We start from the raw sequence: 22,995 nt of genomic DNA on the forward strand, positions 1-22,995 counted from the left end.
GCAAGGGATAAAAGTTCGTATTGGTTAAGTTTTATCCTTTAAGGGGCTTCCCTGGTGGTCTAGTGGCTAAGACTCCATGCTGCCAGTGCAGGGAGCCCGGATTTGATCTCTGTTCAGGGAACTAACAGGGACTAGATCCCACATGCCGCAGCTGAGACCTGGTGCTGTGGTTAAGAATCCACCTTGCAATGCAGAGGACGTGAGTTCCATCTCTGTTTAGAGAGCTAAGATCTCACATGCCTGGGAGCAGTGAGCCCACACGCCTCAACTAAGACCCTGTGCAGCCAAGGAAATATTTTTTTAAAAGTTTTATCCTTTAGACCTTACCACCAGGACCAGATCTATATACGTTATTCACTTAAGCACTTTGTGCCAGGGCTGCTATTGGGTGGCGACTTCCTGCCTTTCCCTGGTCCCTTGTTCACAAGGAGGGGAGAGGAGCGAATAATCCTGGCTTTGTCAAAGGCCGGTGTGAGTTCAGAGATAGGCAGACATGTGATCTCCTCACAGAAAAGCCCTTTGTCTTGGCCCAAAAGGTGGAGCAAGGAGACAGTTGTCTTCAGACCAGCCCATCCACCATTTCCTGAGCACCTACTGTATCCTTGTGGGGGGGATGCCAGGAAGTAAGGTGTTGCCCCTCCCTGCGGGGGGTTTAGGGTGAGTTAGGACAGACAGGTCACAGTCACCTGTAATCAAGAGACGGGTCAGTGTGTGGTTGTAAGAAGCTGATTGACAGGAGGTGGTGGGAACCCGGGGACAGGGAGGTTCTTTCTAGTTGGGGTAATAGAAAGGACTTTTTTCTGTGGCTGAAGCTCAGATGGAACGACAGGCAGAGTTGGGGGTGGGGAGGGAGCGTGTGTTCGTGCCTGCGTGCTCCGTCGCTCAGTCGTGTCTGACCCTGTGGACTGCAGCCCACCAGGCTCCTCTGTCTGGGGGATTCCCCAGGCAACAAGCCTGGAGCAGGTTGCTGTTTCCTGCTCCAGGGGACCTTCCCGACCCATGGACTGAACCCGGGGCTCCTGCATTGCAGGCAGATTCTTTATCGTCTGAGCCACCAGGGAGACCCAGGGAGTGAGCAGGGCAAGGAAATGAGGAACAGGTAGAGGCAGCAGCAAGCTGGAGGCGCAGAGAGGAAGGGGTGGGGATGGGCTTGCTTGGTAGGGGATGCTGGGAAGGTAAGTCGGGGCTCAGGCGTGAACACCCTGGGGTCCTGTGGAAGGGAGTTTGTGTCCTGTTCTCTAGATTGACGGGGGAGACCCTGGAGGTTTTTGAGAGGTTGGCATCAGAGCACTGCTCTCAGGAAGTGTCTTCTGTGGATAGCAGACGGCATGGCCACAGGGAGCGTGCAGGAGATGGGCCGTGGGCAGACAGGCAGGCTGGAGGCTCTTGCATTAATAATCTACATGTGATGCCTGGACTTGTCGGTGGCCTTGACTCTGGGCAGACACAGAGGAGCTGGGAAGGGAGAGAGCGAGAGACACCCTTGCTGGGGAGCTCAGGGACTTGGCCATTGATTGACTGTGAAGGCAGCTGACGAAGTTCAAGCACTTCACAAGTATTGTATTCCTGGCGGGGCTTCCTCCCCTGGGGTAGTCGGAGAACTCAGCTTCAGCATCCTGTCTTTTGGGCTGAGGGGGATGCTCCTAGAAATGGGGAGATTTTGGGGGGGTGTCTCTTAGGTTCACACCAGGCTTTTCTCATCTGAGTGGTTTGTTCTTTGGAATCTGTGTGTTGGGCTGGTTTCCATGGCAACCAGACACCTACGGCTGGTTGTACTGATGGTGATGCTTCTTGCTGCTCACTCTGCTTTCAGTGGTCTGTATCCGTTAGGATGAGGTTTGACTGAGCGTAACTGAAACCCAAAAATAGCGGCTTAAGTAAGAAAGCCTCCTCTGATGTAGAAGAAATCTGGAGACCGTGGCTGGGAACATGGATCCATCCCCAACAGGGATCTAGACTCCTCTGTTGTTCATCAACCTTGCCCCAGATGGGAGCCTTCGTCTTTCTGGCCCAAAATAGCTGCTAGAGATCAGGCCATCACATCTGCCTTCCGGGCAGCAGAATGGCAGGAAGGAGGGAAGTTCCTGGCAGGTCTTGCATGACAGCTCCATTTATAACTCATTGGCCATAACTTACTGGTAAGACCTCTCTCGCCGCATGGAAGGCTAATATTCGTGGTCTTTACATTGGGATTCTGTTACTGAAGGAGAGAGGACAGTGGAGAGAGGACAGTGGAGAGAGGACCAAGAGAGGCAGTTAGCACGCTTGGTCACACAACGTAGTGCAGAGAGAACTTTGAGCCCTAACAGTATCATTGGCTTACCTTCTAGGCGTGTGTTTTCAGTGTGTGTATATATATATGTAATGTATATGTATATATATATATATATATATATATATATATATATATATATATATGTGAGCTGTGTTAGTTTCTTTTGAAATGAAGGAGTGATACATGAACTTGGTAAGAAATTCAAGTAATACAAAAGGGTGCACAATAAATATAAGTCCATCTGTCTCTTTTCATCTATCAGGGGCTTTTACAGGGGGCATGAATGATGAAAAGCCAACTCAGTCTGGCACAAGGAAGAAAAGACATGTATTGGTCTAGGCAATTAAGATATCCAGGCACAGAACCAGCCTCAGAATCCACTAATTTTGGATCAAAGGCCATTGCTGGGACCTGCTTTTTCCCATCTCCTGGCCCTGCTTTGCTTTGTACGGCTTCATTTTCTTTTTACCATTTTTTTTGGGGCGGGGGGGGGTGCATGTGGGATCTTAGTTCCCCAGCCAGGGCTCGAACCCATGCCGGTTGCTTTGGAAGTGCAGAGTCTTAGCCCCTGGACCAGCAGGGAAGTCCCTGTGTGGCTCCATTTTCAGTAGTCTGTCCACGTCCTCTCAGGCTCAGGTCCAGAGGAGCGAGGTCTTCCCCAGCACTTGGGGTTGAGGATCACGGGCAGCGAGCCGCTGGCCTGACTCGGGTTACGTGTGCGTCCCTGAAGGCTAATTCCTGTTCCTGTGGGGAGGTCACGCGTTCACTAGCCAGGGCTGGGCACTGCCCTCGTCCAGCGATCCCTGGACCGCCTCACCGGGTCTCCTCGTGTCTTGTTTTCCCTGGAGCCTCCCAGCCTTCCTCTGGCCACCCCGCCCAGTGAGACCAGGTGCTGGCTTTCTGCGTTTCCATTCCATTTGTTAACTGAAACACCCGAGGAAGAAATTCAAAGAGCCAGCGAGGCTTCGTTTGTGCCTTGCAAGCTGCAGAGAAGCAGAGCCTTGGTGGGCCGGATTAGTCATAGGCGTTCTGGTCTCCTGGGAGGAAAGGGCTCCGTTCTTCTCAGTACAAGGGCTACGTTGTTCTAGAAGCAAGAATTAGCTATCGAGTGAGGTGGCATTCTGTGGCTAGTCATGTGATCTCCCCGGAATCTCTGTGTGTGTAGAGGACTCTTGGCCTCTCATGAGTGGGTACATCCAAGCTATGGATTTGGAAGAAACTTGGGCCAAATGCTGTTTGTTTGCTTTTTTTTTTTTTTAATATTCTGTGCCTCTGCATTTCCTGGTTTCATTATCCTGCACCTGTCTGTATTACTTTGATTTCTTTTTTTTTTTGAATTCCAAAATGTCCCCCCCGACCCCCACCTCTTTTAAAATTTATCCATTTAGCTGCGTGGATCTCTGTGGCATGGGGGCTTCTCTCTGGCTGTGGCTTGGGCTTAGTTGCCATGGAGCATGGGGGATCTCAGTTCTCCAGCCAAGGATCAAACGCGCATCCCGTGCATTGGACATCCCCCAAAATGTCCTTTTAAATTCAGGGGTAGACCTTCTTCCCTCTTTGTAGGTGAGTCTCACCTCACTGGATGACTGTAAGTTATGGATATAAAGAGCTTTTTGCTGAGGGTGAGACAGATGAAGAGAAAGCCCGACCTGGCATGTCTCGGGTGAGTGTGTGGGCAGTGCACTGGGGTGGTGCCAGGCTGAGGTTTTTATTCATCTCGTTGTCCCCGACCAGGGTGGTGAGACATGCGGAGCTCAGAGGAGCTGTAATCTCTGGCTGAGCTTGCTTGCTGGCTGCTTTCTCAGGGCCTGGAGAGGCTATTGGCCTCAGGGTCGGGGTGCAGGATGGAGGTAGGACCTCCATCCCGATGCCTCCCATCCCAAGGAGTCAGACCTCAGGAGTGCTGTGTTGTTGTTTTTTTTTTTTCCAGGCAGCTGAGGCCAGGAGGCAGGGCTCTTGAGCCAACACAGTGGTAGAGAGAGCGTTGGGACTGGGCCTGGGAGTCGTGAGCCCTGGGTTGCATTTCTAGCTCCTTACAATCCGCATGATTAGCGGCAAGTCCTGTAACCTCCAGGCAAGCATCTCAGGGCTCCACCGAGACAGAAATCCTTCCCCTTCTTCCACGATGGGAGGAAAAATCCAGTCATGACCGGGTAATGCTTCTGTGCCCCCCAGAGCCAAGAGAGACGGAAATACCCGGACGGCAAACACTTTAATAGCTTGCCCGTGGAAGATGATCTTTGCTGTCAGGCTGCCCTGCCTTTTAATCCCCACATCTGACTCTGGCTGGAGGCCAGGAGCCAATTCCTCACGGAATAGAACCATCACGCCCCGTGGAGGTTCAGCTGCCCTAGAGAATCGTGCTCTTGACAAGCAGTGTGTGTGGCGAGGGTTCGTCTTACCTGCCATGGATTTTCCTTTCTCTCGTTTTTCTGCTATGGGAGTTTTTTTTTTTTTTTCTGAAACCTTTCTGTTTCTGAAACTGTTTCTGGTCTTCTGCGGAGAAATCAACCACGACAGCCCTGGGGCTAAGCGAGTTAGTTCTCCAGGATGGTGGAAAGAATATATATCTGTTAAAGGCATAAACAAGGGGGAAATGGATTAGTATTGTATTTAAAGCGGAGGAAGGGGCACGGAGTCATTGCCTGTGTATAAGCTTTAAGTAGATTACCGATTCCACTGTGTGTGGCACTTTGTAATTATGCATCAGGGAACCCGTGGGCAGTGGGGTGTCCGTGTGCTAACTTCAGAGAACACTTGCATCTTATGGGCTCGTGAGCCCCAGATACTATTCTGTGACATTGGTTTATGGCTTCATATTTTTCAAAACCCTTTCCCATCCATTACCTCATCCGACCCCCAGTAGTCCTGTAGCTTGTTTTTATTATTTGCATATAACAATGAAGAGTGTTCTCTGTCCCGAGGTGGACTCCTTTGTCTGACTTGTGCATGGGATGCTTAAGGCCGGAGGGGAAAAGAAGAGTCCTCCTGGTACTTTCTCCCCAAACTCCCCAACCCAGGGTGTGCCAGGCGCTGTTTTAGCCACTGGGGATAAAACAGTAAGCAAAGCCAACAAAAATTCCCGCCCTTCTAGGACTGCCATTCTCGCTGAGAGCCACATGATAAAGTCCACAGTGAAACTTACAGTGTGTCTGACAGAGATACGTGTCATGGAGAAGAGTGAAGGAAAGGGGGAGAACAGAGAGTGCCCTGGCGGGTGGGGGGAGTCGTGTGTAGTGCAGTTTCAGAAAGAGAAGAATCAGGGAAGAGTCTAAGGAAGTACCCCTAACATGTGGAAGGCTCTCAGTAATTTTTTTTTGAATTAGTAAACAGATAAATAAATGCTCAAATGGATGGATGGATGAGTAGTGGATGGGTAGATGTATGGATAGATGGATGAATGGATGGGTGACTAATAGATGGATGGACAGATGGATGAACAGGTAGGTGGATGGATGGATAGATGGGTAGGTGGGTGAGCGGATGGATGGATGGATAGATAAATGGATGGATGGATGGATGGATGGATACATGCATGGGTAGATGGATGGATGGATAGATGGATGATGAACAGGTAGGTGGATGGATGGATAGATGGGTAGGTAAGTGAGTGGATGGATGGATGGATACGATAAACGGATAGATGGATGGTACATGCATGGGTAGATGGATGGACAGATGGATGAACAGGTAGGTGGATGGATGGATAGATGGATAGACAAGTGAGCAGACAGATGGATAGACATGGACGGATGATTGGTGGGTGGATGGATGAGTAGATGGGTGGATGGATACGATAAATGGATAGATGGATGGTACATGCATGGGTAGATGGATGGACAGATGGATGAACAGGTAGGTGGATGGATGGATAGATGGGTAGGTGGGTGAGCGGATGGATGGATGGATAGATAAATGGATGGATGGATGGATGGATGGATACATGCATGGGTAGATGGATGGATGGATAGATGGATGATGAACAGGTAGGTGGATGGATGGATAGATGGGTAGGTAGGTGAGCGGATGGATGGATGGATACGATAAATGGATAGATGGATGGATACATGCATGGGTAGGTGGATGGACAGATGGATGAACAGGTAGGTGGATGGATGGATAGATGGGTAGGTGGGTGAGCAGATGGATGGATGGATACGATAAATGGATAGATGGATGGGTACATGCATGGGTAGATGGATGGACAGATGGATGAAAGGTAGGTGGATGGATGGATAGATGGATAGACAAGTGAGCAGACAGATGGATAGACATGGACGGATGATTGGTGGGTGGATGGATGAGTAGATGGGTGGATGGATGAAGAAGGATAAGTCTTTATTCCCCCCTCCCCCATAGATCTGTACTTCCTTTGAGAGCTTTACTGTGCCTGAATGTTTTCACACCTGCATTTCGTGAATCCGTGTGGGGCACCCTGGGTGTGACCTCACCTCATGAAGTCCCTGGAGATGGGGAGCCCCTTCCTACTGGAGATAGCATCCAAACTGGCTCAGAGCAGGAATGTGCTTGGTACTGTGATGCGTTGAGTTGAAAATAAATTGTCACCAGTTACTCTGGGGAGTTTGCCTTTCCTTAACCCACCTTGGACCTCTCATTATGGACCCAGTTCTGATAGCCCTCGGGGTTTGCCTCTGTGTCCCTCTGGGAGCCTGATCCCTCCCCAATCCTTGCCATCAGAAGTTTGCTCCTTAGGGAAATTTAGCATCTCATTTCTTCCATCATTATCTCAGCCCCCTCTAGCTGGAATTTAGTACCTTTTGACAAGCATCTGTAGCTCCCCTGGAAGGCAGGAGCTGCTGTTTTTTACTGCTGAGGCTTGGTCCTTAGTACAGAGTTCTAAATGATACTTTTGAAATGTGTTAAATGAAGGTGGCACGTTTGTTTGAGGGTTTCTTTGAAGTTGGCTGCCTTTAAGTCCAGCCCCGTTTCTCCAGATATTCTGTGTGCACTGATTTATATCCCTGGAACCTCAGAATGAAATCTCCAAATAGGCAGTGAGAAATCCTCCTCGTGGAGTCTGTGAGGAAATCGGTCTTTCTGATTCTCCCAATGAAGGAAGAAACTAATTGGATGTAAACTCATTACATCTCTGAAGCACTTTGAAAATTTCCCCACGATTTAATTATGATGAAGTTCTTCAGGATGTAGTCATGCCAGGAAATGTCACAAGCCATCAGTGGGTTGAGCTCGGGGCAGGGGCCACCAGGCACCGAGGTGTAGTGTCTTTTTCCTAGTGAATGTGCACGCTGGTGTAACGGTGAGCCCTGGAGTCAGCTTGCTTGGGTTTGGTCCTGACTTCTCAGCTTATTAGCTGTGTGAGCTTGGCCTAGTTAACTTACACTTTGTAAGCCTCAGTTTCCTCATCTGTAAAACGGAGCTCATAGGATGGCCTCCATCACAGGGTTGCTGTGTGGATGAAATGAGGAAATATATCTGAAGCACTTAGCAGAGTGGTTGGCACATTGCAAATGTCCAGTGCCTGTTGATCACTATTATGTCATATCAAGGGAAATGGTGGAGGATACATGAGGAATTTGGGATTGATATAAATCAGTGCTGGGCTTCCCTGGAAGCTCAGCTGGTAAAGAATTCGCCTGTAATGCAGGAGACCCCAGTTTGATTCCTGGGTCAGGAAGATCTCCTGGAGAAGAGATAGGCTACCCACTCCAGTATTCTTGGGCTCGCCTTGTGGCTCAGATGGTAAAGAATCCACCTGCAATGTGGGAGACCCGGGTTTGATCCCTAGGTCAGGAAAATCCCCTGGAGAAGGGAATGGCAACCCACTCCAGTATTCTTGCCTGGAGAATCCCATGGACAGAGGAGCCTGGTGGGCTACAGTCCACGGGGTCGCAAAGAGTCAGACACCACTGAGGGACTAACACTTTCAAACCTCACATACCTATGGTATCCTTTACTAATGACCTCTTAGACATTTACATGGGGCTCAATTTTTGGAATCATCACTTATTGTTTTCAAAGTTAATAGCTGCACTGATTTAGAAGGAGCAAATGTTAATAGAAGGCTTAGAAAGAAAAAGAAAAAGGCAGTCCCCCCATCCACTGCCCCCCCTGACAGCCCCATCCTCTTTGAAGAAGGAACCACTGATGTCTGTTTCTTGAGAAACTTTCTCCCACATTTCTAGGTATATTTAGGTATTGTATCTGCAATATCTTGATTAGGAAACCAGCGCCCTCTGGTTCTGGAAAATGCTCTTTGATGCTCCTTTAATAGTTCCCCTCTGGTTCTCTGTTCTCTTTTTATTAGTTGGCTATCGGACTTCCTGGACCGAGTGTCTCGTTTTCCTCTGTTTTCTTTCTGTTTCTTATAAAACCTTTGCAGTTTTACTCTGCGTGGTGGGGAGTTCTGTCGCCTTTACCTCCATCAGCAGGGCAAGCGTTTCTTCTGTTGTTGCTGTCTTCAGAATTCCCATTTCCGAAAACAGTTTCTTGTTGTCCCTGTTTTTGGCTTGTTCTGTTTTCTCTCTAGCAGCCTGTGCTTCTTTGTGGATTTCGTCAATGCCTTCACGTCTGTCTGATAGTAATGATAGGTTTTTCTCTTAACAGTCATTGTCTCCCTGAATCCCTTGGTTCCCCGGAGAGCCTTCATTTTTTTTTTTTTCCTGTTTGGTTATTTTCTCCAATGCCTTACTATTATCACAGGAAAAATAGAGACAGATTTCATGCATACGCAGCACCAGTTATTTACAGTCTTTAAGCTAAGTGTTCTACATGCTTTATTGCATATAATCCTTAAAACGTGTTCACCGATAGCTCGAGGGGTTAAGGATCGACCTTTAATTCGGTTCATTCCCTGGGTCGGGAAGATCCCCCGGAGGAGGAAATGGCAACCCACTCGAGTATTCTTGCTGGAGCATCCCACGGACAGAGGAGCCTGGTGGGCTGCAGTCCATGGGGTCGCAGAGTCAGACACGACTGAGCACGTGATGGATGGGTGGAATCCTTAAAATTACTCCACAGGAGACGAGCACCACTGTGGGGATGAGGTCATGGTCAAGGCCACCGCACTGGCTGAGACTGAATCCTCACTGCCGCTTGCTGACTGTTGTTAATAATGACTTAACCGAACTGTGCCTCAGTTTCCCCATCTCTGAAGTAGGGGTAATAATAGGACTTGACTCTTGCTGTCAGGAGGATTAAGAAAGTTCCTGGCAGACAGTAAATCTCTATGTAAATGTTGTTGTTAATTACATTTCACTTCTGAGTGCCATTATTATTTCTGTCACTATTTCCATTTTCCATGTGAAGAAACAGTAACGCTAGCGAGAGGAATCTCTCACCCAAGGACTCCCAGCTGGCAGCTCGGAGAGAGAGTTGGACCTTGGATTTGAACCAAGTCGTCTGACTCCAGAGTCCTGCCTTCCATCCACTATCTGTTGTTTTTGTTCAATCACTAAGTCGTGTCCGCCTCTTTGCAGCCCCGTGGACACCAGACTTCCCTGTCCTCCACGGTCTCCTGGAACTTGCTCCTGTTCATGTCCACTGAGTCGGTGATACTATCCAACCATCTCATCCTCTGTCGACCCCTTCTCCTTTTGCCTTCGATCATTCCCAGCATGAGAGTCTTTTCCAGTGAGCTGGCTCTTCACGTCAGGTGGCCAAAATACTGGAGCTTCAGCTTTAGCTTCAGTCCTTCCGATGAACATTTAGGGTTCATTTCCCTTAAGATTGACTGGTTTGATCTCCTTGCAGTCCAAGGGACTCTCAAGAGTCGTCTTCAGCCCTGCAATTCAAAAGCATCAATTCTTTGGCACTCTGCCTTCTTTATGGTCCAACTCTCACATCCATACATGACTGCTGGAAAAACCATAGCTTTGACTATACAGACTTTGTTGGCAAAGTAATGTCTCTGCTTTGTAATGCGCTGTCTAGGTTTGTCATAGCTTTCCTTCCAGTGAGCAAGCGTCTTTTAATTTCATGGCTGCAGTCACCATCCAAAATTTTGCAGTATTGCTTTTCAGAGAGAGAGACAGAGAGCAAGAGGGCAGATCTGCCTTGGAATTGCTGGTGGTGCTAGCCAGGGTTGGCAGGTAAAATATAGGGTGGTCAGTAAAATTAAAATTTCAAATAAGCTGTGTTTAGTAGAAGCCTGTACCAAATAAAAAAATTCATTGTTTATCTGAAATTCAGATATATCTGGACACTGAGTATTTTTATTTGCTAAGTCAGGTAGCCCTAGGGGGGGGTGTGTCTTCTTCCTCCCTCCAGTCCCTTCTTGAGGCTCTGCCCCGTCACTCTGGAACTCTGTATCTCCCCGGGATCAGGGCTAGGGTACCGATGGCTGTTTCCCACATCTGTCGGGTGAGTTAGGACAGAGAATACTCTGGGAACCCAGGCTTTCACGTGTGGCGAAAACAAATAATGATTGTGTTTGGAGTGAGGGGCGGCATCCTTCCTTCTCCTTGACCTTGACAGTCCCATCCCTAAGCCCGCCCTGCGGATTTCTTTCGAGCCTGGAGGGATGCCCAGAGCCCGCAGTTGGGGGGTTCGTCCCCTCTCTGGAAGAAGGCCAGCAAAGAGACCCCAGAGCTCTCTCTCCACGGAGCCAGACAGCTCAGTCTGCTCTCCTCCATCACGTGCTGGCAGATTTTGAGTGCCAGCCAGGTCTGGAGCAGCTTGGACCAGCACGGGCGAGCGGCGGGTTGGGTGGGGGAGGCTTGACCAGCTGTCTCAGCCGCCCGTCCACGGGCTGAAGTCGAGAGGGTGCTGATGGGTTGGTGGCTGGGTGCCACAGAGAGGGTGCTTCGGGCGGCAGGGCGTTCTGACTCTCTTGGGGACCAGCTGGTGAAGAGGTTTGATGAGGACACCCCCACCTCCCTTTTCCTTAGTCTACATGGAGTTAACAGTTTTGGCAGGCTGAGGGATTCTGGGAGTGCTCTGTCATCGAGCTCTTCTGAATGTAAGGGCTGATGAATTAATAATGAGCGTGCTGACACCTCTCCGGTATTCACCATAGAGGGTTTGTGCCAGAGGAGTGGTGAGGGCAAACGAAAACTCTAAATGTTAGGAGCATCGTGGTCTTATGTTAAGTGTAGTTAAGGTCATGGCTCAGTGGCAAAGGATCTGCCTGCAATGCAGGACATCTGGGTTCGATCCCTGGGTCGTGAAGATCCCCTGGAGAAGGAAATGACAACCCCCTCTAGTATTCTTGCCTGGAGATTCCCATGGACAGAGAAGCCTGACGGGCTACTGTTTATGGGTCACGAGGAGTCAGACACGACTGACCGACTTAACACTCCAGTTTCACACTGGAACTCGGATATAGAAGAGACTATCTCCGGTGCAAACGTGGTTCGTTAGAATCTGGAGCGGCCTTCCTAAGAGTTAAAGAAAGTGAATACAATTTACATGTAATAATATGCACACATCTTCAAGTGTCAGCCCAATGGACTTCTTTTTAATTTTTTTTTAGTTAAAGGATAATTGCTTTACAATATTGTGTTGGTTTCTGCCATCCATACATCAACATGAATCAGCCATAGGTATACATATGTCCCCTGCCCCTTGAGCCTCCCTCCCACCTCCCGCCGCTGTGGCTTTTGACAATTGTATACATCTGTTTACCCATCACCCAAAATGGGATCGAGACATTTTTGTCACCCCAGAAAGAGCTTCTATTACCTAAGTCAGTTCTGCCTCTCCTCAGGCAACCAGTTTGTAATTTCCGTCACCATCAGTTCAGTTCAGTTGCTCAGTTGTGTCTGACTCTTTGTGACACCATGGACTGCAGCACGCCAGGCTTCCCTGTTCATCACAACTCCTGGAGCTTGCTCAGACTCATGTCCATTGAGTTGATGATGCCATCCAACCATCTAATCCTCTGTCGTCCCCTTCTCCACCCACCTTCAATCTTTCCCAGCATCAGGGTCTTTTCCAATGAGTCAGTTCTTCGCATCAGGTGGCCAAAGAAGGCATTGGAGTTTCAGCTTCAGCATCAGTCCTTTCAATGAATATTCAGGACTGATTTCCTTTAGGATGGACTGGTTGGATCTCCTTGCAGGCCAAGGGACTCTCAAGAGTCTTCTCCAACACTACAGTTCAAAAGCATCAATTCTTAGGTGCTCAGCTTTCTTTATAGTCCAACTCTCCCATCCCTACATGACTACTGAAAAAACCATGGCTTTGACTAGATGAACCTTTGTTGGCAAAGTCATGTCTCTGCTTTTTAATATGCTGTCTCGGTTGGTCATAGCTTTTCTTTCGAGGAGCAAGTGTCTTAATTTCATGGCTGCAGTTACTGTCTGCAGTGATTTTGGAGCCCAGAAAATTAAAATCTGTCACTGTTTCTATTGTTTCCCCATCTATTTGCCATGAAGTGATGGGACCAGATGCCATGATCTTAGTTTTCTGAATGTTGAGTTTTAAGCCAACTTTTTCACTCTCCTCTTTCACTTTCATTAAGAGGCTCTTTAGGTCTTCTTTGCTTTCTGCCATAAGGGTGGTGTCATCTGCATATCTGAAGTTATTGATATTTCTCCTGGCATTCTTGATTCCAGCTTGTGTTTCATCTAGCCCAGCATTTCTCATGATGTACTCTGCATGTAAGTTAAATAAGCAGGGTGACAATATATATATAGCCTTGACATACTCCTTTCCCGATTTGGAACCAGTCTGTTGTTCCATGTCCAGTTTTAACTGTTGCTTCTTGACTTGCATACAGATTTCTCAAGAGGCCGGTCAGGTGGTCTGGTATTCCTATCTCTTGAAGACTTTTCCACAGTTTGTTTTGATCCACACAGTCAAAGGCTTTGGCGTAGTCAATAAAGCATAAGTATATGTCTGTCTGGAACTCTCTTGCTTTTTTGATGATCCAGAAGACATTGGCAATTTGATCTCTGGTTCTTCTGCCTTTTCTAAAACCAGCTTGAACATCTGTAAAGTCACATTTCACATACTGTTGAAACCTGTACCATAGATGGGTTTTAAATATTCTTGTGCTTGAAAGGACTCATACAGGGTAGGGCTCTGTGTGTGTGTGTGTGTTTATATACAGGTTTCTTTCACTCAATATAATGTTTGAGACTCCTCTGTGTCGTGGTATCAGTAGTTTTTCCTCTTTTTATCGCTGGGGAATATTTCATTTATAAATGGACCATGGTGGGTTTGTCCATTCTCCTGTGGATGGACATTTGGGTTCGTGCATTTGGGTTTAGGTTGTGACTGAAGCTGCTCTGAACACTCCTGAGTCTTTTTGTGGACATATGTTTTCATTTCTCTTGGGGCAGGTCTCCAGGAGAGGGATCACTGGATCACAGGATAGATTCTTTTTGAAGCTCCAGTGCTTTTCCCTAGTTTGGAAATTACATACCAGCTGGTAGGCCAGGCGTTTTTCCATTATTTTCATCAGGTGGGTGTGGCTAGCAAGACTGAGGTCACCCAGGCCAGTCTGCCTCAACCAACAACTGTAATTGAAGCTGAACGTAAATGATTATAATTCTGAGCTGTTGGGTTTAATTTTGTAAAATTGCGAGAAGCTGGTATATTTTGAGGGTTGTTTTTTTTTTTTTTTAAATAAAAGATTAGGTATAGATAGAGCCCCCATATGAATTTGATTCATGCCTGAGTCATGACTGAGAATTGACGTGCCGCACTGGAGAGCTAACTCAATGCAAAATTTATGTGCCCCTCCCCGCCCCTCCTTGGGCTTCTGCTGGGTGACTCAGTATTGAATGGACATCAGCGATCTCGTTTTGCAGGGTTTCCTGCTGAGTTTTCTTCCCTCCTCGTCCCTCTGCTTGCATTCTGGTCAGCTCTCCACTGCCCCACCTGCCATTGATACTCATCGTATGGTCAGTGAACCCTGTGCAATCATATCCTCCCCCTTTTTTATTAAAAGGGATATTTCGTTTTGTAGCTTGGCTTTTCCTCCAGTCTTTAAACCGTCTTCCCTGTCACAGAAGAAATGCTTAATCGCACCCATCATGCCAGAATATTCTGATGTGTCCCTCAAGACGCTCTTCACAAATTTCACGTATGTTTCCAGAGCTGAAATTGTCCTAAAAGGAGCACTTAAGCAGAAATGAAAAGCTTTGCCTGCTGTGGGCTAGGTGTTTAGCTACTGTTTGTGATTATGCTATGCTGGTACCCCTGACATCAGAGGGAAATTAATAGCATTGTATGGATCCCTCTGGCATTTTGAGAAGAAGAATCATAGGAGTTTTGCTTGGTTTGGGGAACTACAGATGGGAAATACGGAATTTTACTCTCAAGCAACATGAGAAACAGCTTGCAAATGTCTGCTGATTTTTTTTTATGTTAAAAAAAATGATCTTATAGCTGATTGTCTGTTGATTTTAAATGTCTTCTCCTCTGCAAGTGCCTTTTGGCCTTTATTTTTTCCCTTTTGTCTAGGCTGTGAGTTAGGAGCCTTTAACAAAAACACACGGGCCAAGCAGGTGTCTCATTGTCATGCAGGCAACTGTCTGAAAATTCAACTTTTATCCACAGGATCCTCTTCCTGCTTTGGGTTTTCACTGTGAATCAGGGTCTTCTATAATCAAAACATTAAAACTATCATATCATAAATTTATAATATTTACTTATATATTTACATATTTTAAAATTATTTTATCAATTCATTAAAAAAAATTTCCCCTAAGATATGTGCATGTATAGTTTAACAAATCAGATTGTTCTGTGGGGTTGAAATAAGCAAGTCCGCTGACTGTCCCCACCCTCGATTCCCTCATAGGGATGCCCGAACACCGAACACCGATTTTAGCAGTTTCCTCAGTTGTTTTGGCTCCACATTTTCAACCGGATGCCTACTCTGACATTTCTTGACTTTTTCAGCTTTAAGAATCTTCCATGATTTCTTGGTGTGGAAGGTGAGGATTTGGTTCTCTTATCCATCCCCGCCCCCCCCTCCATCCCTGCCATCCTACATAACAGACACTGTATTTTTTAAGGTTAGTTCAGTAGTTCCATAGTCACAGCTTAAAAATGGAATATTGTTCAGCCTTAAAAAAGAATGAAATTCTGACAACATGGACGAACCTTGAAAGCATTGTGCCCAGTGAAAGAAGCCAGACGTGCATGTGAAGTGTCTGTGCGTGGGTATTCAGTAGGTCACTTCAGTCATGTTCAGCTCTTTGTGGCCCCGTGGACTGTAGCCTGCCAGGCTCCCCTGTCCATGGAGTTCTCCAGACAAGAATACTGGAGTGGGGCCATGCCCTCCTCCAGGGGATCTTCCTGACCCAGGGATTGAACCCCCGTCTCCTAAGCCTTCCTCACTGCAGGCAGATTCTTTACTGCTGAGCCACTGGAGAAGCCCCATGAAGTGTCCAGATTAAGTAAACTCCGAGAGACAGAGAGTAGCTTAGAGGTCACCAGTGGCTGGAGGGAGACGGGACAGGGAGCTACTGCTTCGTGGTTGCAGAGCTTCTGTTTGGTGAAAAGGTTTTGGAACTTTGGGCTGATGCTTGCTCAACACTGTGAGTGTCGTCAGTGCCCCTGAATTGTCCAGACTTTAAAGAGCACATTTTCTGTTGTATATATTCGACCTTGCAGATAAGTACCTTGGTTAAGAAATAAACAATAGCTTACATTGTTAAGATGGTCAGTGGTATTCACTTATTTCCTTTCTTGTGCAATTTTGGGGTTTTCCAGAGTTGGCAGTGGTCTCCGTTTTTTCCCCTTTGCCTAGTTTTCTGGGCACCTGTTGTTAACCCATCACTAGTCTCCCACTGAGAAATATAGACTCTCCCCCAACGTGCATTTAAACCTCCTGGGCTCTACAGTCTGCCTATTCCCAGAGCCCTCCAGCCCCTCTTCCCATCTGGGGTCTGGTTCTCCGAGCCTGTTGCAGTGTTGCTCTGATGTCCTTTCTTTCTTTTTTTTTTGGCGCTGCCTGGGGATGCCCTTTATTCCTTTCCCCCCGTCTTGACTTTCTTGTCTCACTGCTTCATCTCATGGAGTAAAGACATCCTTAGTGTCTTTCTGAGAAGGGGCGTCAGGGAGGTCAGTCTCTAGCTTCCACAGACGCAGAGCCTGACCTGGGGACCCCCTGTGTGAGGAATCTAGGGAGGACGTGCTCTTTGGGGGAACGGGCCGCTGTCACCGAGTCCAGTCTCATACAGTGCACGGGAGGCTGGTAAATCTAGAGACGAGCTGTCGGGGCAAGGAATAGTGACTTTGTTCAGGAAATTGATGGACGAAGAAGATGGTGGGCTGGTGTCCCAAAGAACCATCTTACCCAAATTCAGGCTTCTTTTATACTAAAAGGAGAGTGGGCGTGCATGGCTGTTGCGAACTTCCCGGTGTCAGAATCTGCTGTTCTTTTCTCCGTTTATGTAGGTCAATCACGATGTTCCTATAAACCTCCAAAAACACAAATGTTATTCTCAGTTCTGCAACTTTTTATCTCTCCGTGAGTGGAAAAGTGTTTTAGAGCCAAGGACTTCCCTGGTGGTCCAGGGGGTTAAGCACCGCCTGCGAGTGCAGGGGACATGGGTTCCCTTCCTGATCTGGAAGATGTCACATGCCGAGGAGCAACTAAACCTGTTTCATCTCAACCCTGAGCCCGCGCACCTTAGGGCCCACGCTCTGCAACAGAGGAAGCCACCCCAGTGAGAAGCCCACCCACCGCAGCGCAGAGTAGCCTCGGCTCGTTGCAGCTAGAGGAAGCCTGTACGAAGCACTGAAGACCCAGTGCAGCCAAATAAATGAAATAAATAAATAGATGAATAAAAAAATAAAAATAAAGATCGGAGCCTTGAGAATGGACTATCCTGTACGTTTCAGGCGACGGGCAATATTCTTACGGCAAAAGCAATAGCACGCAAAGGTAAAGGACAAGAAACAGACCCAGTGAGGCCAGATCTGCTCTTCCCTAGCGCGCTGGTAGCCCATCTCGTCTTTATAAGCAGGGCTGCAGCTGCAGGAGGACCTTCGGTACCCGTCAGCTGGAGTCATGAAGGGGGCTGGTTGGTGACGACTTTTTTAACGACCAAGATGCCCTGCGATAAGTGAATAGATAAGTAAAACCAGGGCCCATCCAGACAATGGACTATTATTCAGCGCTAAAAAGAAATGAGCTATCAAGCCATGAAGAGACATGGGAGGCTTGTGCCCAGTGATTACCACCTCCCCTTCACTAGACTGTCCCCTCCAGGCCCTGCTTCTTAGGGGTAATTGAAGGTTAATCAGATACACCACTTCCTGCTTCTGTATCAGCTAGTTAATATGTCACTACATACAGATTTTTAAAGAAATTGCCTAACATTTAAAGGAGCTTTGCTAGTGTTGACAGTTTCAAGGAAGCTACCCATGTTAAGGGATTATCTTTTAAAAAAAAAAAAATATATATATATATATATATATATATAGGATTTATCATACAGTCCAGGAATCGCACTCTCTGGTGTTTACCCAAATGAACTGAAGAGTTATGTCCGCACAGAAGCCAGCACACGGATGATTACAGCAGTTTTATTCATAATAGCCAAAATGTGGAAGCAACCAAGATGTCCTGTAATAAGTGAATAGATAAGTAAAACCAGGGCCCATCCAGACAATGGACTATTATTCAGCGCTAAAAAGAAATGAGCTATCAAGCCATGAAGAGACATGGGAGGATCTTAAATGCACTTGACTTAAGTGGAAGAAGCCAGTCTGAAAAGTCTGAATACTGTACAATTTCAACTATAAGGCATTTTGGAAAAGGCAAAACTGTGGAGCCAGTAAAAGGATTAGTGGTTGCCAAAGGTTGCCAGGGAGCCGGAAGAGATGAACAGACGGGACGCAAGAGTTCTTGGGCAGGGGACTACCAGTCCTGATAGCAGAATAATAGGTGCATGTCTGTGCATTTGCACAAACTCAGCATATACAGCACGGAGAGCGATCGCTAACGTAGACTGTGAACTTCGGGTATAACCATGTGCCAGTGTAGGTTTATCGACTGTAACAAACGTCCCACCCTGGTGTAGGATGTCGATGGTGGAGAGGTTGTGAATACGCGGTGCAGGCAGTATGTGGGAATTCTTTGTACTTTCTGCTCAGTTTTGCTGTGAATATAAAACTGCTCTAAAAAAAAAAAGAGGAACACATGCCTTTATCTGCTGTATTAGTTTCCTGTTGCTGCTGTAACAAAGCACCACAAGCATAGTGGCTTAGAGCGACTCAGATGTGTCATCCGACAGTACTGGAGATTAGACGTTCAGATTGGTTCTAACTGGGGTGAAAGCAAGGCGGCAGCAGGGCTGTGTTCCCGCTGGTGGCTCCTGGGAAGAACCTGTTGCTTTGCCTCCTCCGGGTTCTAGAGCCCACTGACCTTCCTTGTCTCATGACCTTTCCTCCATCTTCGAGTCGGTGGCATAGCATCTTCCCGTCTCTCCTGTCTGACCATCTCTTGTCGTCACATCGTCTTTCTGATTCTGACTCGTCTTGCTCTCTTGTAACGTTCCTTGTGATGACGTGGGCCCTACCCAGCTGACCCAGGATCATCTCCCCATCTCAGAATCCTTAACCACAGCTGCTGAGTCCCTCTTGCCATGTAAGGTGACATGACAGGTTTTACGGATTAGGAGGTGGTCATCTTTGTTGGGGGGGGCTTCCCAGGTGGCACCAATAGTAAAGAACCTGCCTGCCAATGCAGGTGATGTAAGAGACGTGGGTTCGATCCCTGGGTTGGGAAGATCCCCTGAAGGAGATCATGGCAACCCTCTCCAGTATACTTGCCTGGAGAATCCCACGGACAGAGGAGCCTGCTGGGCTGCAGTCCATAGGGTTGCAAAGATAAAGACGTGACTGAAGTGACTTAGCATGTATGCACACATCTTTGGGGGAGAAGTGATTATTTTGTTGATCATGTATGCCCTTTATTCTTTCTTAAATTAATTTATGTTTGTACTGGGTCTTCCTTGCAGCGCACCAGCTTTCTCTAGTGTCAAGCAGGGGCTACTCTCCAGCTGCGGAGCACAGGCTTCTCATTGCAATTCCAGTGGAACCCAGCTCCATCCCAAGACCAATTCTCAGTCGTGTTCCTAGTTATGGGAGGCAGGGAGACTGGCGAGGAAAAGGGAGGAAGAAAATCCTGTTGGGTTCCAGCTTTGACTGGAGGACAGGGGACAGGGGACAGGGATCCTTAAGAAAGGGACCCACCCGAGTCGTCGGAGATGCCTTTCCATGTCCAGCATCCTGGATTCTGGCCAAGCCTCCCTTGAGAGGCATCACCTTTCTGATCTGCGTCTTATCATTTGTCCATGAGAATATTGTGTATTTTTCACATGTAGAGGCAGAAAAAAGATTGGTACCCAGTGATGCCTAGGGATAGAAGGGAGCTTTGACAGAAGACGTTGGACTTGATGTCGAGAAGGTGACAGGATGCCAAGGCTGGAGAAGTACCCCAGGGACTGGAGTGGTCTTACTGGTGGTGTGGTCTAAATTGGAGGCCCTGAAACACACAAGGATGGAGGTTGCCAGGCCTGCCTGTGCCGCCTCGGTACTTCTGCGCTGGCCTTCTTTGGCGGGAGCTTACCACAAATGGCAGCTCTAGAGGGCTGTTGAACTCTAAAGCAGGTGAGACAAAGTCTGGGAGAGGGATGAATTAGCCCCCGGCATAGAGGAGGTTCCCACAGGCTTCCTCTGATGCTCCCGTGGGGCTGAACTGATGAGCCACTTTCACTGTTTCTGGGAGTCTAAATGAAGAGACCTGGCTTCAGTTCCTGGGTCGGCAGGATCCCCTGGAGAAGGAAATGGCAACCCATTCTAGTATTCTTGCCTGGAGAATCCCATGGACAGGAGCCTGTCAGACTACAGTCCATGGGGTCGCAAGAGTTGGACTTGACTTAGCGAGTCAACCATCAAATGTAGACAGTGTATTAAAAAGCACAGACATCACTTTGCCAACAAAGGTCTGTATGGTCAAACCTATGATTTTTCCAGTAGTCACGTACAAATGTGAGAATTGGGCCATAAAGAAGGAGAAGTGCCGAAAAATTGATGCTTTCGAAATGTGGACCTGCAGAAGACTCAAGAGTCCCTGGGGCTACAAGGAGATCAAACCAGGCAATCCTAAAGAAAATCAACCCTGAATATTCATTAGAAGGACTGATGCAGAAGCTCCAATACTTTGGTCACCTGATGCGAAGAGCCAACTCCTCGGAAAAGACGCTGATGGTGGGAAAGACTGAAGGCAAAAGGAGAAGAGGGTGACAGAGAATGAGATGGTTGGATGGCATCACTGACTCAGTGAACATGAATTTGAGCAAACTCTGGGAGACAGAGGAGGGCAGAGGAGCCTGGTGAGCTGCAGTCCACGGGTCACAAAGAGTCAGACGTGACTGAGGACCGAACAGCAACAGCTGAGGCAGGTGCGATTTTCTACGGGAGGCGCTAAGATTTTTCCTGGGAGCGCCTAGTGCCGACCCAATGACTGTGTGTGGGTGATGCTCTGCAGAAGAGAAATGATTTTCTTTCCTCACGTATTTGTTCTTTATCGTTGTGTCCGTAATACCTGGTTCTGTCACCCGGAATGTTATTTTGGAGATGGGTGATGCAGATGTGTTTTTCAAGGCAAGGCGGCATTAAGTAATTTTAGAAACCCATTCAGCATCGTACCTGTCAGCGCTGACTGTCATGCGGCTGCAGTGGGTCGTGGGTGTGCTCTAGCCAAGACGTCACGGCCTCTGTAAGGCGGGGGGACAGCTGTGAGTGAGTGTCTAATTCACTAAACACTGGAGAACTTTGGATCCCATTGACTCCACCGCGATTCGAGCCCAACTTCACTTCTCTCCTTTCCCTCTTGTGGTTCCCTTCTCCCTGAGGTGGGGATGGTCCTGCTTGGCTCAGTTCCCTGGATCTGCCACTTCCTGGCTCAGTGACCTTGGGCAAATGATCTTATTACTTCGAGATTCAATTGCTTTATCTACAAACAGCAGCTATGACAAACCTAGATATCATATTTAAAAGCAGAGACATCACTTTGCTGACAAAGGTCAGTATAGTCAAGGCTATGGTTTCTCCAGCAGTCAGGTGTGGATATGAGAGATGATAGTAAACTAGACTCCCTCTTCACAAGGTGCAGATTAAGCTCTCATTTAGCAGTAGATTTCTCATGGCGGCTTTTTGCCTCGGAATAGTTCCTACCTACCACTGAGGATTAAAGGCCTAACCCAGGTGACACTGAAGAGTTCCAGCTGGGCCACAGAGAATTAGGAAAGTCCCCACTGGAAGGGCTTCTGGGGATGGTTTAATGGTTTGCTGCTTTTCACGGCTTTGCAGGTCATGCTGGCGGCTTCCTACTGGTCCCTCCTGGCCCCGGCAGTGGAGATGGCCACGTCCTCCGGCGGCTTCGGTTCCCTGGCCTTTCTCCCCGTGGCCGTCGGCTTCACCCTTGGAGCGGCGTTTGTCTACCTGGCCGACCTCCTGATGCCTCACTGGGTGAGTACCGCTCCTCCCTGGGCTCTTGTGTCAGGGCGTGTCCAGCTCCGTGCCATGAACCTACTTCTGTTCAAACTCAGCACCCACGGTCGTGTCCCTGCTAAGTGGCAAACGATGTCGAAATAGATACTTCAAGCCATTCAGGGCTTTTACCTAGAGGGATTGAATTGCGACTGAACAGAAAATAAGCTCTCGGTGGTCTGACTCATCAGCCCTTCAGTCGCATTTTGCTAAGTTCGGATTTTAAATGTCAGATCTCGTTAAACACGCGGAGAACAGCTGGACGTCATTCGCTGCGGCACTGTCTGCAGAATGGACATCGACTGGGGCAAGGGAGTGACCGGGACGCTGGTCCTGCCCCTTAGCGAGCTTATGACGTCACCAGGGAGCTGAGAACACGCTGAACCACCGCAGAAGACCCTCAGCAGAGAATCCCCTCCATGAGTGCTGATTAATAGGAGGACGAGGTGGGGGGCCGGGCAACAGGGCTCTGGACTGGGCTCGCTTCTGGCACGAACCAGTTGTATGTCCCTTACCCCCTGTTTCCTTTGGTTGACTTGAGGGTTTATGACTCGCTTTAGGGGTTGCCAGGTTATAATTTTAAAAAATCTAAAAATGTTCCAAGGACTTCCCTGATGTTCCAGCAGTTGAGAATCGCCCCTGCCCACGCAGGGGACATGGGTTCGATCCCTGGTCCGGGAGGATCCCACAAGCCTCGGGGCAACTAAGCTCAAGCGCCACAACTTCTGAACCCTGCACGGCCTCGAGCCTGTGAGCCCCCCTGCCCCTCAGCTCGCTGCAACTAGAGAGAGTCCGCACAGCCATGAAACCCCAGCTCAGCCAAAAATTTGTGAATTAAAGAAAGTAATAAGGCACCAGAATTTGGGTGAGCCGATGATTTTTTTTTTTTTTTTTTTGCCTAAACAGTGCTGGGGGGTTGGCTTTGGGGAGTCAGCTTGTCCTGGCTCACAGAGAAGCCCAGTACACAGAGCATTCTGGCTGCGGTCCCTGAGCAGAGAGAGTCAAAGCCAGACCGAAAGATTGTGACCCAGCGCCATCGGCCGAAACCAGCTGGGCTGAAGGGTGGCCGTCAGGAAGGACCCAGCGCAGGCATGCGTCACCTTACCAGGCGCTGTGTTCTAACAAGTCCCTGAGGTGGGCAGAAGCCCCCCGAGAGACCTGAGCTGGGGCTTGAATTCTCTGCTCACCCAGGAAGGGAGGAGGCATGGGAAGGACCATCCGGGGAGAGAGTTTCTCTGGGGATCGTGGTGGGCGGGGAGCAGGTCGGGTTCTCTGGAGTC

At 48.2% G+C, this 22,995-nt stretch overlaps 1 protein-coding gene across 1 annotated transcript in view; it reads left to right on the top strand.

Moving 5' to 3' along the window:
- Positions 1-22,995, top strand: part of SLC39A11 (solute carrier family 39 member 11) — a 282,879-nt gene that overhangs the window by 23,421 nt on the left and 236,463 nt on the right. The window contains exon 4 of the mRNA XM_068977847.1: positions 21,536-21,694. Within this exon, the coding sequence (XP_068833948.1) occupies positions 21,536-21,694 (159 nt within the window). The remainder of the gene's footprint in view (positions 1-21,535; positions 21,695-22,995) is intronic.

The sequence above is a fragment of the Capricornis sumatraensis genome, chromosome 8 (assembly GCF_032405125.1).
Source record: "Capricornis sumatraensis isolate serow.1 chromosome 8, serow.2, whole genome shotgun sequence".
NCBI lineage: Eukaryota > Metazoa > Chordata > Mammalia > Artiodactyla > Bovidae > Capricornis > Capricornis sumatraensis.